General features: G+C 37.1%; 1 protein-coding gene across 1 annotated transcript in view; it reads left to right on the top strand.

Annotated features, from left to right (window-relative positions):
- TMEM26 (transmembrane protein 26) overlaps nucleotides 1-16667 on the top strand; it is a 64313-nt gene extending 47646 nt beyond the window's left edge. The window contains exons 5-6 of the mRNA XM_006889030.1: nucleotides 9345-9421; nucleotides 16243-16667. Of these exons, the coding sequence (XP_006889092.1) occupies nucleotides 9345-9421; nucleotides 16243-16667 (502 nt within the window). The remainder of the gene's footprint in view (nucleotides 1-9344; nucleotides 9422-16242) is intronic.
- Nucleotides 16668-17295: the final 628 nt, after the last annotated feature.

A 17295-nucleotide genomic window follows, 5' to 3' on the forward strand; every position in this document is an offset into this window, starting at 1 on the left:
CCTGGATCATTTAATATTCTGCCCAAAACATCCTTGATTACAGCAACTCTAGGTTTGAATTTGTTCTTCAGTTCCTTGAGCTTAAGAAATGCTGAGTGAGTTCGGCCTTTTTGATTTTCCGACTCTAGCTCCTCGCACATTTCATTGTAGTATTTTGCTTTGTTATTCCGTGCAGCCTTTTGGAATTTTCTGTTCATATTTAATAAATGTATAGATTTTTACAACCATAACCGAAATTCATCTGTAGTTTATTCATATCATTCCAAACAGATTCCGTGTTTGCAGTGTTATCACTGCCAAAGGGAGCTCCAATGAACAAGAAGTTGTGCTAGCAACCCACAAGTGCAGGTGTTTCAAAATCCACCAGCTGCTTTGAAGGAGAAAGATGGGCAGTATCCTTCCCTGCAGCTTATAGCCTCTGAAAGCCCACAGGAGCGTCAACTATTAGTTGGTTCCAATTTGACAATACAAAACAATAACAGCAATATCACTGCTACCACCATCATTTAGCAACAACTGATATGCTTGCTGTCTACATAGCTTTTATCCTTTTCTAGAAGTTTTTAAAATAAATGATATTTGTCTCTGACTTATTTCTCTTACCATAATATTTCAGGGTTCATCTATATTGTTTTTTCATGTATTAGTAACTGGCTCTTTTTAAATTATTGATCACTCTGGTGGTCTACTGGTAAGAAGTTGCGTTTACCAAAGGCGCCTGGTTGGAATCCATCAGCTGCTCTTAGGAACAGATTGGCAGTCTCCTCCTGTGTGGTTAACTGCCTCTTAAAATCCACTGGAGATTCAGCTAGGTTCAGACTCATTGGCACATATCAACAACATTCCTTTGAGCGTCTATGTCACATTTTACTTACCTATCTAGTAGTTAGCTTCATTTGTAATTTATTTTTCATTTTGCATTGTATTTTTGCTATTAAGAATAATGTATCTGTGAATATCTACATATAAGCTCTTGACTGGATTTGAATTTTGTTTATTTTGGATAAATGCCTAGGACTAGAATGCCTAAGTTTTACATTGATTTAATTTTTAGACTTGTTTCTAGTATTTAGAAAATGATTGATCTCTTGTAATTATTTTGTAGATTGTGATCTTGTAAACATGATTTTAAGTTGTGAAGGTTCCTTAGGATGTTTTATAAAGACCGTGTATTTGTAAATAAAGACAGTTTGAGTGTCTGTAATATAGATGCCTTTAATTCTGTTTCCTTGCTTTTTTGTATTTTTTAAATGTCTAGTCATGGGAGAAAGATGGACAATCTCTTTGTGTGCGAATTGTTGTTGTTGGTAGTGATGCTTGTACCTTGTACCATTAGGGTATCAAATACCAGAATGGTTTTAATGTGGACAGTGTTTGGTGGAGCCCCCAGATGTAAAACGGGTTTGGAAGCAGGAGCAACATCCCCTCCTAAACCACATGCCTTTGGAAACTCTATGACCTTGGAGAAATGACGATAGTTATGAAAAGGCATTAGAACTTTTTTTCATAGAGTCGTTATGAGTCACACTCGACTCGATGGCAATCAACAATGAGCAACAACAACTATGAAATGTCAGATAACAATATAGTCAATAAGTGAAGAGTACAGATACTGGTATAGTTTTAAAGAAAAAGATTAGAAAATGGTATCTTTTACAAAGAGTAGCCATAAGATACCTTAATGCCTAAAATCATGGGACAAAATAGACTTCCATAACATTAGAGAAAGAGAGGTATTTCATAAAGAAATACATGTTACTATTTCAAGAAGATATTGGGTAGAAATATATTTTTTATATATATTTAAAATATATATTAATATACACTAAAGGAAAACACTACCATACATTAAGAACTGACAGTCTTAAGAGAAATGTCAACAGTTAGAGTTGAATATATTATCTCAATCTCAGTACTTAATACGATGACTAAACAAAATTTAGAAAGACACGTTGTTGTTTTTTACCATCGAGACATAGATAATGAAATAACCCTATTAGCCAACTTTACCTAACCAACATTTATAGAGCCCTCAATCCAACAATTGGAAAATACACATTTTTTTTTCAAACACTCTTGGGATATTTTTCAAGATAGGCCACAAGTTGAAAAGTATTGAAGTAATTTATATTCTCGGACTACAACTGATTTAAAATAAAAATCAGTAATAAAAAGTAATAATTTGAGAAATTCCCAGACATTTGAACATTAAACAACTATTTTCTTACTAGCCTATTGATTGAAGAATAAGTTAAAAGGGAAACTGGAAATATATCTATAACTGTGTGAAACAAAATAATAAAAAAAATATAGGATAGATTTAAGGTAATGGATAGGAGGTAAGAATCTAATACTGAATATTTATTAATAAAGGAAAATATCAAGTCAATAATATCTTCTGTTTTAAGAAGCTAAAATGTGGTTCTTGTTGTTGTGTACTATAGAGTCAGAACCGATCCAAAGCCGACCCTCTGGCAGGTTTTCAGAGGCAGCTAATCACACAGGAGGAGATTGCCCATTTTTCTCACATGAAGTGGCTGGTGGCCTTGGACCACATACCTTAGAGATTGCAGCACAACTTCTTGCCACTGGGCCACTAGAGCTCTCTAAAGGGGTGATAGATGAATAAAATTAAATCCAAAGTGAGAAGAGAAGAAAAGGGAAAACAATACTTAGAATAAAAATCAATGAAATAATACAATTTATAATTTTAAAGACAAATGAAAGTAATAAATCTAAACAAAGAAATAATAATAAAGTTACAGAAGGCACCAATTATGGGAAAAGAAGCATCACAACTGACCTTATAGGGAAAAAACCAATAATAAGGAAATACTATGGATATATTTGCTCTCAAAGTAGACAGCTTAGGTAAAATAGAAAACTCTAAAGAGAAACACGTGAGTATTCAGTAACTCAGCTCAATTTTTATTACTATTTTTGCTTGCCTGTTATTTTCAGCCTGTCTTCCTCTGTGAGTTACTGATCTGGCCAGGAGTTGTGATCAAACACTTTGAGCTTGTACATGTCCACCTTCTGATGATGGATCTGTGCAAGGACTGGGGTAGCAGCACCTTTAAAACTCAGGAAGTTTTTCTTTTTACATCAGCATTTAATTACTACTACACTCTCTTTGGTCTTTCGTGCACATGGTTACAGTCTCCCAGTCAACCAGACACTTGTGGACGGCTTAGTTAGCTCTTAGATGACTCATTTTCAGATTCTCCCCATCAAATTTCAAATTAACCTACCACTCATTCCAACTGGAATTTCAACATCATGATAAAAAACCAAACACAGTAAAACTGTGGGCTTTCCTAATTTGCTTTCAAAGATATTTCCAAATTTACTAACAATACCACTGTATGTGGAATTTCACACTCCGATCAAAACAAAGCAAGCATTTTCTGACCTTGAGGAGGACTCTGCTCTTGTTTGTTTTTATTTCAAAGCCTTCTATAAAGAAACCACCCATATGGTAAACTGAGGGGATATGCGATGCCCTTGAGCAGGAATTCAGATATTTGCACTGCCCTTCCTTAAGTTTTCCTAACTTTCCATGAATAAATTTTACTTTGTTTTTTGTTTGCATTTAGTTAACTGAAAGAACTCTGAAATTATTATTTTTGAACATTTTTCCAAGTTTGTTGGAGAGTGATTTGCTTACCTTTTCAGTCTATGGCAACCACTCCTACATTATAGTAAGTCTACAGTTCAATTCCATTGCCAAGAAGAGTAATGGTAATAGTTATTGTTATTGTTATAGTTACTGTTATGTGCCCATCGAGTCATCAGTGGCTCATAGCTGTACTATGCACAATAGCTCTGAGGGCTGTCCTATTGTGAGCCAATCTGTCTCTAATACACCCCATTGCCCCATTTACTGTATCAGTCCATCTCATACAGGGGCTTCCTCTCCTCTTCTGTCCTGTCCCTCTGTCCTTCTGAGCATGATGTCTTTCTCTAAGGACTAATACCTGTGGGCAACATATTCAAAGTATGTAAGCTGTAGCTTCAAAATCCTTGACCCCAAAGAGAAACTTGTTCCATCCTCTCCAGGACAAACCTGTTTGTTCTCTTGGTAGTCCATGCTATGTTCAATACTCTTCTCCAGCACCAAAACTTAAAGGCACAAATTCTTCTTCTGTCATCCTTTTTATTGTCCAGCTCTCAGTTGCATAGCAAGTAATTGCAAAGACCATGGCCTGTATGAGGCACACCTTAGTCTCCAGACTGACATCTTTGCTCTCCAGCACTCTGGAGAGGTGCCTGACAGCAGATTTTGGTTTTTTATTTCTTGGCTGCTGGTACCAAGAGTGTTGACTGTGGAACCGAGCAAGGTGAAATTATTAACACTCTCAACCTCTTTTCCATTTAACATGATGTTGCCAATTGGTCCAGTGGTAAGAATCTTTGTTTTAGTAATAGTCATTTACAAATTTGGAGAGCACATTACAGTTGTTTGAAAAGAAACCATTTAGTTAAAGAAAATTGATTCTTCTATTTATTACTTCTATTACCTTACTGCATTTGACCATGCTAAGGAAAAGGATTATTGCACTTTCATGGGGAAAATGATAAAGTGTGTGACATTTTATTTTCACTAGTATGGTAACCATACAAGCAACTAAATTTATTTTAAAGTAGTCTGGTGGCTTAGTGGGAAGTAGTTGCCAACTCAAAGACACACTGTTCAGATCCACCATCTGCTCCACAGAGAAAGATGGGCAAACATCTCCCATGTGAGTTAGGGTCTGGATAAACCCACCAGAGCATCAGCTGTAAATAGGTGTGACGCAGCATAACATCTCTACTAGAAAGGACCTCCTTCTATTGTGATGAATTGTGGATGATTCAAGCTCAAGCTCATGGCCTTCCACTTGCTTCAGATTCAGAGTGGCCTTCCATTGGGTTCCTGAGATTATAAATCACAAAGGGAGGAGATTGGCCATTCTTTCTGCTGTGGAGCTACTCATGGATTCAAACTACCAGAGACACACAGAGTCTACTTTACAACTTCCTGCAGTTGGTGTAAATTCAATCAGCTGAATCTAAATTGGCCCTCTGAAGTCATGATAAGTAAGTTAGTGAAGTAAAACTTACAAATATAATCACAACCTTTTACTTTCTTGAACCATCTAAAATAAAATATGGCTCTTCATTCCTTCCCATAATAATCTCTCCCCTTTAAAATTCTTCATTCATAAATGTCCTTCTTGAAACATGTCATATGCATAACATAGGTATATTGATGAGTCTTCCTCTGATCCTGATGCTACAACATTCTTCTACATAGAGTCCAACTTCTTGAAAAATTTAGTCAGCATGGAAAATGAATAGGCATGGAGAGAGTATATAACCGTAAAGCATAACTTTCTTAATTTTAAACCATGCAGTGTTCCCTTGCTCTGTTCACACAAGAGCCTCCTGGTCTAGGTATAGGTTTTGTATAAGCACAGTTAAGTGTTCTGGGATTCTCATTTTTCTCAATGCTAGCTATAATTTTTTATGATCCGGATAGTTAAATGCTGTTTGCATAATAAATAAAAGACAGAAAAATTTCTTCCGGTAACCTGTTTCAGCCAAGATCCATCTGACATAAGCAATAATATCCCTGGTGCCATAGCCTCTTCTAAATAAAGTTTGAACTGCTGGAAGTTCTCTGTCAATGTTCTACTGTTCTTGCTGTTTTTGGGTTATTTTCAGTAGCTTATATGTCATATTACTAATACTGTTAAATAATTTCCTCATTCTGTTGGATCCCCTTTCTTGGGAATGGAAATAAATATGGATTTTTGTTCCCGGTTAATCAGCTAGCTAGCTGTCCTCTAAATTTCCTAGAGTAGACAGGCAAACATATCAAGGGCTGCATCTGTTAATTAAAACGTGCCAATTAGTATTCCATCAATTCCTGAGGCCTAATTTTTTGCCAATGCCTTAAGTGCAGCTTGAACTTCTTTCTTCATGACACAGCCTTTCTTTCTAAAAGTGAGGAGGATTTGAAATGCCTGCTGCAGAAGATCAAAGAACACAGTCTTCTATAAGGATTGGATTGTTTCTTCCTCAACATCAAGAAAACAAAAATTCTCACCACTTGACTAATAGGCCATGCCATGGATGGAGAAAATATTGGAACTGTCAACAACTTCATCTTGCTTGGATCCACAATCAACACCCTTTGTACCAGTAGTTAGGTGATCAAGAAAAATATTGTACTGGGAAAGCCTGCATTCAGAGAACTTTCCAAAGTATTGAGGAGCAGTGATGACATTTTTAGGATTAAGGTCTACCTGATTCAGGCCATGATCTTTTCAGTCACTTGCTCTGCATTTAAGAGGTAGACAGTGACTAAGGATTGAATTGATGTCTTTAATCTGTGATATTTGAGAATAGTACTGAATATCCTATGGACTGCCAAAATATCAAACAGATATGTCTTGGTAAGATGCACTCAGAATGTTCTTTCACAGCAGGGTGATAAAACATCCTTTGCTATATTGCTAGGAGAGGATATTCCTCAGAGAGGGACATCATGATTGGGAATGTGGAAAGTCCATGGCAGAAAGGAAGATCCTCCATCAGATGGACATAGTGAGTGCAGCAACAGGTTCAAGTATGTCAGAGATTGTGAAGATGTCTCAGGATAGACTGCATTCAGATCTGTTGTTGTGAATTTTACTCAACGACCCCTAACAACAACAACAACAACAACTTGAAATCCTAAGCACAACACTTAAATATATTCTCTACGTTCTAGAATGAAATCATCTATGAAAAGAATATAAAGTTTTAAAATATACATTTTGCAATCAGCTTTCAGTTTGAGTTAATAACATGTAAAACTCACCATGTTACTTTTAGCAAGTTACTTCAACATTCTAAGCCTTAGTTTCCCCCTTGAAAAAATAAATTTATTAAGATGATTAAGTAGGAAAGTGCACTTAGGTATTTAGAAGACTGCCAAGCACATAATATCAACTCAAAAACTCTAAGTAGTAGTATTTTTTAAATTGCGCACTTATTGAAGGCCCATTTTATATAGACTTCCATGTTGCAAAGAGGGAATGTTATAGCCTAGTTGGCCAAGATATTGCCTTTAAAATTCTAGACTTGATATGTGAAGCAATCTATGATTGTACTTAATTTTGGTAAGTGCTAAGTCATGGTATACTGTTAGATAATAGTAAGAAGAAATTCTGTGCCTTTTTCATGACTCCTGTTGTAGAATTCTATCTCATCCATCCTCTCTAGGTTATCCAGTTATATCATGTAAAGAGCTTTTAAAATTCTAACTGCCTTGAAATTTATTGGTATTTTATCCAAGCTCCATGTCATATGCACATAGGAGGAGCATTCCATCAAGTCATTGAAAGATTGTGAAGTTCAGCAGAATCAGGGCCAGAGCCTAAAGCAATCCATTAGAGAACTCTGTTTGGAGACAAGAATTTAGACATCTAGGAATTCACCTAACAGTACTTACACACACACACACACACACACACACACAGTCACTGGAGATTTTTCAGAAACTTTGTAAATCCAAATACAGTATGTCTACTACTAGTGTATGCACAATTACCTGGTGATTCTAAATTCATATAAAAACACAAACAAAAACAAAAAAAATTGTATTTGAGTAATTATTTTTAGGGTAGGAAGTTCTGGTGGCCAAGTGGTTAAGGAGTTGCACTGTCCACTGGAAGACTGGCACTTTGAATCAGTCAGCTGCTCCATGGGAGATGTAGTCTCCTTCCAGGAGATGAAAACCAACTGGAGGGTCAGCTATGAGTTGGCTCCAACTTGGCAGCAATGAATGATTATTCTCTCACAGAAATGGTCCTGATTTCTTATGATTTTTTTTCTCCTTATAAGAACTTATAAGAAATCTTTTTAAACAATTACTTAGTATAATTTGGAATCAATAGTAAGGCAAATTTTTAGTTTAATAAACATTTCTGCTTTATTTTGAAAACTGAAACTTCATTTTTTGTTGCCAGCCTTTTCTCTACCATTAACTGCCAAGACAAGGAATAGCTTAGAAATCTCATTTACAAAAGTTTTAGGATCTAATGTTTCAGAGTCTCAACACATGAAGCATTTAGACTTATTCCTTCCAATCATCTCATTTTCTTCAGTTCAATTACTCTTTGATGTTTTTCTGGCCTCTCCAACCAATCTAAAAACTACTCTTTGATGGAAGAGAGAGGCAAAATCCATTATTCCACAACTAACCAAAACTTGTCAAAACATGCATTTCATTATCCTTTGTGCTTTGGTAATATCAATAGTTTCTGGTTTTAGCCTTTGAAATAATTTTTCTAGGTCTGTGACATTTGTATCATTTCTGAAAAATGGGCCCTTTTGGGCATGTTCGTCCATTCTTTGCATAAATATATGCTGAGTGCCTTTTGTTTTCCAAGCCATATCCTAAGCACTGATATGCAAGTGGTAAACGAAACACAGTCTTTCCTTTCTAGGGCTTATCTGGTGCTCATGTTTCCCCCACCTGATAATAGTTTCCTTGTTATATCTGAGTTTTTACTTGGGGAGCAGCATCTACTTTCTTGAGATGCCTTTTCAATTAGAGTCTCAGGATCTTAGAACAATTACCACTTTTTTCTCCCTGAAATTTCTTTAAATCAACCCTCCAAATATTCAGATCAATGCTAACTTTGTCCTAGCCTTTCTCTTGTGTAGTATTTCCATGATTTTTTTTTTCTTTTTTAAAGCAGATCTGAGATGTAGTCTGTAGGGAGTTACACAGTTAACTCTAAGGTGGAACCTCTCTGGAGGTCTGAATCCATCAACGGTTCAATGGAAAAAAGTTGAGCAGTCTCCTCCCATATGATTTATAGCCTCCCGAAAACCCACTGGAGGGTTAGCTATAAATTCGTTCTGAGTCAGTGGCAATGAGAGAAAGACATTTCTATTGTAATTGCTATAAAACAAAATGTGTAAGAATGATTGAATGAAAAAAATCAATATGATTTATAAACTTCCGTGCAAATGAAAAAATAAAGAGCAGAAAAAAAACTTCACCCATAATCAACCAAGCACAAACAAAAGACAGCGAAATGGAACCCAGAGAGCATGGCATGATTTAGGCAGAATTAACAAAAATTGGATATGTTGAATTTGGGCTGAAAATATCAATTTCATTTGTTTTCACTCCATTATTTAGTTTTGGTCTTATGTAGCATGTTCATGGATTTCTTAACATAAACACTATATTTTTTATACCTCACAAGGCATCTATTGGTATATATTTAAATATGGGTTGAGAAGATTTTTCTTTACAGAATTATAATTTCCATTACTAATTTAAAATTTTGTCTGAATTCTAGGAGTAGCCCTGCATTAGTCTATTCCATCCTTGCTATATGGACTTGGAGCATGCTGCAGTTTCCACTTGACCTAGCAGGTAAGTGTCTGGATGTTTACTCAAGGAATGAGAAAATTGTAACTCTTGACTATTAACTGCACTAATTTCTGGTGGCCTAGTCATTAAGGAGTTGCTCTGCCAACCCAAAGGCAGGCAGTTTAAATAATTGGCTTCTCTGAGGAAGAAATTGAGACAAATTTCTCCAATGCAATTATAGCTTCTGAAAATCTGCTAGCAGGTCAGCTGTGAATCAGTTCCCATTCCATGCCAATAAGTTTTTTAGTTAAAGGTGAGGAGATAATGAGAGAATTATTATGTTGATATGCCAATCAAAGTTCCAGTTAATTTGGGACAAAAGTAGATTGACAACTTAGGAAATTCATTAGTGGTTTCATTTTTGTACATGGTGAACCTAAGAATCAAAGCAGTTTTACACTCAAGTCAGACAGGTTGCATCATGAGTGATTTGTTAGCTTCCTGCGTAACAGTGAAGGCATGCATCCCTCAGTTTAGGACCAATGATAATAGTGCCTAAATTAAAGCTTTTTTGGTGACTAAATAATGTGCAACTGATAAAATCCTTTGCGTAGTTGCCAGCACTTGAGAGCTAGCTTTTCATATTGAAGGCCATTTTGGGGGGGAGGGTATGCAAGGTCATGTCCATGTGTTAGAATCTCAGAGGGAAGCAAACAGCTTCAAAACCACATAAAAAATTAAAAATCTTTTCAGGTGCTCCTTTGAGTCCTATTGGTCTCACTTTAAGGAAGAAATAAAGTACCAGAATTTTACAAGAAACTAATTGTTTTCTAGGCATTTCATACTAGCCATGGCCTAGAGTCACACTGTCTAGCACAGTAAACACTAGTCACATGTGGCTCTTCAAATTCAAAATAATTAAAGCTGAACAAAATGAAAAGTTAATTTCTTCATTCAAGCTAGCCACATTCACATCCTCAGTTGCCACATGTCTATTGAGAGGACTGTACAGACTCCATTTTGTGCCTAGCCTCCATCTTAAGCCTGACCTGGGCCTAACCCTAAAAAATCACCAATTCCAGGAACAAGCCATAAAAATTCATCTCCCAAAAGGCAGCCAGTCAGGAAAGAAAGCAACCACAAGATAATCACAAGGATACGGGAGGGTCTTAGCTCAAGGTTAGCCATCTGTGCCTAAATATCCTTGTACGGTTTAAAATTGCATAAGTAACTTTATCCTGAGGTTTAACGTACATGACACAAAAATGTGAGTATGTGACACAAGAAAGTGAGTACATGACACGTGACTGTTGACTGCCTAGGCACAAGCCAATCACAAACCGATCCATGTAACTGTTCCCCTCGTCCACCAATCATGTTCCCAGTTACCTTACTCTGGACAAACAGCCCCATTTCAACCTGTAAAAAGGCTGTGTGCGCTCACCCAGGGTCACCATTTCTATTGAAAGATAGACCCCTGCATGCTGGGGTTTGTTCTGCAACATAAAGCACTCTTGTTATTTGCATATGAGAGTCAGTGGTTTTTCGGATGGTGATTTATGGACCTAACATGTATCATATTGGACAGCACAGCTATAGAACATTTTCATCATCACAGGAAGTTCTGTTAAGACTGATGGAGGCATCTCATAACTTCTAGGATCTCTGTAACTTGGTTTGGAATTTTCCTGGATGTTGCCTTATCCTGCAGAAATTCTAGGCTTTAGGAATTACCTTTTCCCTAAATCAGACTTCTTTTTTTATTGTGCTCTATTCAGATGGCCTCAGGATGAGAATTATCTTGAGAACAGAGTTCCTTAATATTTTCCATATCTATTTTTGGTTAACTTTGATCTGTCCATAGATTTCAGAGGCCACTTCAGATCCTAGTGTCCACATTTGGCAAACAAAATTGTCACCAGAGTTACTGGAAAGAGTTACTGGGTTTTCATTTTTTGTTTGTTTTTTGAAATACCAAAAACCCAATTATGAATTAATAATGATAAACAGATGCATGCCAATAACACAAGCACACACATACAATCACACACATATACACAAAGATTTTTGACCTACAGCCCATAGGTCATATGAAAAAATATGAGCTGCAATTACTTTAGATGTCGGGCAATACCCCCAGGGGGTCCTCTGGGAGCCATTTTCTGGCCTTAATGTCTTAGAAAAAGGTATTATAGATTATATACTGTTTTTCCTTTTGGCTGCTTTTCTGTTAATCCTTACCCTTCCTCCCCTATTTTGTGGTTTATAGCTTGTGAAAAAAATTTTTACTTAAGAAAGAAATTTTGTAAACTTTCAGGGTGCTAATGTTATGCAGCTGTTTGTAAAACAAAGACCAAATGTTACTTCTGACTAAATCACTATTGTATTTTCCAACAAATAGTACATTATGTCCATCCATATCAAAGCAGCCTAAGAATATTTACAGGCTCCAATAGATGAAGATTTTCTTTGTTTGAAAATTTCAAATGAGTGGCTTCATTTTTATGAAAGGATTATTTCTTTCCCTTGACCCTGAATTAAAATGATATTTTAGAAATTAAAACTAAAAGTTTCATCTGTTGATTAGACCACCTTTTGTTCTCCTAGAAAATTATTAATCATTGTCAGTCTTCTTCCTTGTAAACTGTGAAACAAAACCATGAGGAATTAGAACAAAATAAAATAACAATAGTTTATTTGGACCTTTTTTCCTCCCCACCATTAGAAAACTGTGTTTAACATGAATTAAGTTTGAATTTGAACATAAACACTTTAATTTTTCCAGTATATGTTATACGTATGGTGGAATGGACAAATAAATACTCAATACTACACACTACTCCTTGTTGTTCCTTATTCATTGTCCAACTTTCAGAGACATAAGAAACAAATGAAAATACCATGGCTTGGATCAGGCATACTGTAGTCTTTAAACTGACATCTTTGCTCTTTAAAATTTTGGAGAGGTCCACATCAATGCAACACTTACTTTATTTTTTTTTCTTGACTGCTGCTACCAAGGGTACTGATTATGGGTCCAAGTGAAATAAAATTATTGACAGCTTCAGTCTTTTCTCCATCTACTGATGTGGCCTTATTGGTTTAATGGTTAGGATTTTTGTTTTCTTAATGTTGAGATGCAACCCATATTGAAGGCTATGGTCTTTGATCTTCTGCAGTAAGTGCTGCAGACAAAAGAAGAATCAATACCTTTGAATTGTGATGTTGATAAACAATATTGAATATACCATCAACTGACAAAAAACCTAAACCCAAAAGATCAGTCTTAAAAAAAGTGCAGCAAAAGTAGGCCTTAGAAACATGGATGGTAAAACTTTATTTCACTTCCTGTAGCATATTTTCAGGAGGAACCAATCCTTAGAGACATTATCCTGGGAAAGGTAGAGGACTAATGAAAGAAAAGAAGACCCTTGATGAGCTGGATTGATGCAGTGTCTACCACAATGAGCTTGAGGGATCATACGAATAGGATAGACAGGGAAAGGTTCAGACCTGTTGTTCATAGGGTTGCTATGAACCATGGTTGACTTGATGGCACCTAATAACGAGAACTACTCACTGCTAATGTTCATTGTGCTTCAATCAGAACCAGCTTATGGCTTACTCTACATTGATTTTCTGAGGTTGTAAATCACATAGGAAGAGATTGTCCACCTTCCTCCCCTGGAGCTTTGGAGTTAGCAGTGAAACTCCCTATGGACTATGGAACCACAATGTTCTGAATAAATAAATAAGGAGTTTCTAAAACAATCCAAAGGGGCTGCGCCAAGTATATTCTGTTCCACCTTGAAAATGTTCTAATCAGGTTAATCACTCATTATCACAAAATATATGAGAAAGGGTTAAAAATTAGAAAGAAGCAAGGAATGCTACCTTAATTCAAATTAATCCCTATACTACAGTCATGTACCACATGTCTGTCTGTGCAACATCTGATCAAGTATGTATCCATAGTCCCATATTGTTATAATATCATTCAGAATCCCAATCATTGGGTAGAATATATTAAGCACAGTAGTTTCCCATGTGTGATACTTATATCTTATGTCTCTTATATACAAAGAGACAGATGATACACTGCAAGATGATGTTTAACTGTACATTATATCTGAACTATTTACCAAATAAATTGTACGCTTTGACCCATAGACGGCAGTACAAGCGTATTGACTATAATGTATAACATGTCCCTTGAGTGGTTTAACATTATCTCTCTGTTTAATTCTCATTCCAAATTATTACCATGAAGTGCATCATGGCTTCTAAATGCAGCAAAATCTATACTAATGAGAGTAGGCAGCAGCAAGAGACAAAGGAGAAGCATTGATTTGGAAGCAAAACCAAAATTTCTAAATAGTGGAAAAGAGCAAATGCTATTTCTTGTGATTTAGGCGTGTCACACTTGACAATCAAAAACAAAGAAAACCCTCTTCAACCTGTTTAAGAATCACCTTCAATGAAAGCTACAAAGCTTACAAAAAATGCAAAAGGGGAGAAACTGCTGATGATACAGTGGAGGACCAAACACAAAAAAATGAATTCCTCTCAGCAAGAGATTTGTCTCAGTTGTTTAAAGAACAAGCAGTATCGCATTATTCTGTGGTATTCACACAACACCAAAGTCACATTTCAAAGTCTCTATTTCACAGAATCTTTTATGAACATTAAGTAATGGTCTGACCATAATTTCCTAGAACTGATAAAACAAACTACCAGAGACTGGATGAATAACATAACAGAAATTTATTCTTCCCCACTTATGGAGACTAGAAGTCTGAAATAAAGGTATTGGATTCCTTCTGAAGACTCTAAAGAAAAAAAAATAATCCTCCCTTGCCTGTTCTTAGCTTTTAGGGATAACTGGCAATCCTTGGTGATTCTTGGCTTGTGACTACATTACTCCAGTCTCTGCCTCTGTCTTCACGTAGACTTCTTTCTTCCATGTGCCGTGGTTTCTGTAGCCTCTATTTATAAGTACACTAATGCTATTAAACTTAGGATCCACCCTATGACTTCATGCTAACTAGTTGAAATCCTCATTCTGAGGTTTCAGGTAGATGTGAATTTTGAGAAGTTACAATTTCTAGTGGTCTAGTGTATTGAATGACCTGCAGCAGATGCCTCAGGTCTTCCTCAGTTTCAGCAAGCAAGGTTGTGTAATTTGCATATTGTAGGTTTTTCATGAATCTTCCTCCAGTCCTGATGCCATATTCCTCCTCGTAGAGCCCAGCCTCTTGGATGATCTGTTCCACATGTAGATTGAAAAGCTATGAAGATAGGATACATCCTTGGCATACACCTTTCCTGATTTTGGACTTTGTAGTGTTTTCTTGCTTTGTCCTGATGTAAGTTTCACATAATCACAATCAGGTGTTCTGGGATTCCATTTCTTCTAGAGGTTAGCCACAATTTGTTGTGTTCCACACAGTCAAATGCCTTTGCATAGTCAATGAAATACAACCAGCCGCCTTTAATATAGATTGAAGCCCAGCATCAAGAAAACAGAGTCTCACCACTGGGCTAACTGGAAGTATCTTGATAGACAGAGAAGAGATGAAAGTGTTAACAGCTTCAAGCTTGCTTGGCTCCACAATCAACACTCTTGAGACCAGCAACCAGAAAATAAAAAGACAAATTGCATTGAGAAAATCTGCTGTCAGGGACCTCTCCAGAGTACTGGAAAGCAATGATGTCAGTCTAGAGATTAAGGTGTGCCTGATCCGGGCCATGGTCTTAATAATTGTTATCAAAGAGTTGGACAATGACTAAGGGTGATAGAAGAGGAACTGATGCCTTTGAGTTGTGGTCCTGGGAAAGAGTATTGAATATACCATGGACTGTTAAGAGAAGAAATAGCTTCATCCGGGAGAGGGTGAAACCAGGCTGCTTCTTGGAGGCATAGATTTTGAAGCTCCATGTGACACACTTCAGGCATGTTGTGAGGAGGGACCAATCCTTGGAGAGGGACACCATGTTGGAAGGGTGGAATGACAGTACAAGAGAGGAAGACCCTGGATGAGATGATTAACTCAGTGATTGGGGTAATGGGGATAAGTGTGTCAGAGACAATGACATTGGCTCAAGAGAGAACAGTATTCGGAGCTGTTGTACATAGGATCACTGTGAGTTAAAGTTGACTTGATGGCACATAACAACAACAGTGTGTTGTATGTTGCTCTGATAAAAAGCTGTCTCTAATGGTTCTTATTTACCAATTGATCTGAGAGAGAAACATGGCAAGTCTCTTCACACTGTAATTTATAGTTTCAGAGACTTGATGGAGGGACCATCAGTGACTTTAAGTTGATTTTTTGTTTTGTTGTTTTTTGTTTTTTTTAACATTTCAATCCAGCGTAATCCTCAGAGAAAGAAAATGAGTCAAGGAATATGTTCCTCTCCTCATATATGCTATCATTATCTAGATTTCAAGCTAGGAAACTGAGGCCCAACAAGATTGAGTAACTTGGCCAGCATTTCACTGTGAGAAAGTGGAGGAATCAGGAGACAGAGCCAGCTCCCTAAATCTGAGCCTCGATTTCCTCCCTGCATTGCAGACCCAGATACAGACATGGGGGTTTCCTGTATTCTTCAGTTTCTTTGACAGTGCTCTGGGAGAATGTGGGAGTGCCCTGAAACTAAAGGACTGACCCTTTCTGGTGTGATTTTTTTTTTTTGAATGGTGAGGGGGATTACTCATTTTGATTATTAAACTGATTATGTTAAACAGCCTGGCGGTCCACCCAAAGTTAAACTACAAAGTCATGCCTTACAAGAAGAACACCCATTGTTAAGACTCATGCCTCTCCTTTCATGTTACATGTCTGCCTTTCCTAAATACTAACCGGTGTGTTTTGTGCTTCCAGTCCAGCATGTGGAGTGCCCCTCATCGGTGCTGGCCAGGGGCTTCCCCAGCCTGTTCTTTTGCCAGTACAGTGCCGATCTGTGGAACATTGGGATCAGCGTCTTCATCCAAGATGGTCCTTTCCTCGTTGTCCGCCTCATACTGATGACCTACTTTAAAGTTATAAACCAGATGTTGGTATTCTTTGCTGTGAAGAATTTCCTGGTGGTTGTGTTACAGCTCTACCGCCTAGTAGTGCTGGCCCTGGCAGTCCGGGCCTCCCTGCGAAACCAATCAGACAGTGACAAGAGACAAGATGAGTGTTCAGGTCAGCCAGCTGAGAGTGGCCTCTTTCTTGGGACCTGGGAGAACGATTCTAAGGAGGACTCAGCCATCCCTTTGCAGGCCTCACCGGTCACCTCAGATGACTGCTCCCCAACTCCATAGTTATTTATTCTGTGGCAAGTTTGTCAACATGGACATTCTGATCATTCTCACAGTCACTTTTTAAAAAAAATCTTGGCATAAAATAATTTTCAAAAACATCACGTTTTATAAAAATAATTAAAATAACCTTAAGCCAAAGCCGAAGAATGTTTTCACCTGAGTTGAGTGAGCTTTGATTAGTGGCAAACATTGCAACTTCCAGGTGAAAAGTATCAGATGTTTTAGTTCCTCAGCAGCTAAATGATGTGTTTGCCTTAAACTGTGTGAAAAGCTCGGAGTAGGTGATGGTGACATGCCCTCCAAACATTTAATGCAGACAAACAGTAACTGTTACCTGAAAATATAGGTGCTTTGAACTTTGGCTCTATTGTCAGGCTACCTTGTCTGATCTTGTCTGCAGAGTCCCTGTGACATAAAAAAAATGTACATTCAGTGAATGCAGAACAAATGAAGTGAAAAGAGGCTTGAAAATATCTTCACTGAGGGCTGGAAGCAGCACAACCTTTGCCCAGCTTCCTTACCACAGAGCACTCTATTCATCCCTTCACAGGCCCTCCCAGGAAAACCATTGTTCTGCACTTATGCAGTGTTCTCTTATGGCGCACATGCCCGGACAGAAATTTTATTG

Source organism: Elephantulus edwardii, unplaced genomic scaffold (genome assembly GCF_000299155.1).
Source record: "Elephantulus edwardii isolate Elephantulus edwardi_28Jun2011 unplaced genomic scaffold, EleEdw1.0 scaffold00074, whole genome shotgun sequence".
In the NCBI taxonomy this organism is placed as follows: Eukaryota; Metazoa; Chordata; class Mammalia; order Macroscelidea; family Macroscelididae; genus Elephantulus; species Elephantulus edwardii.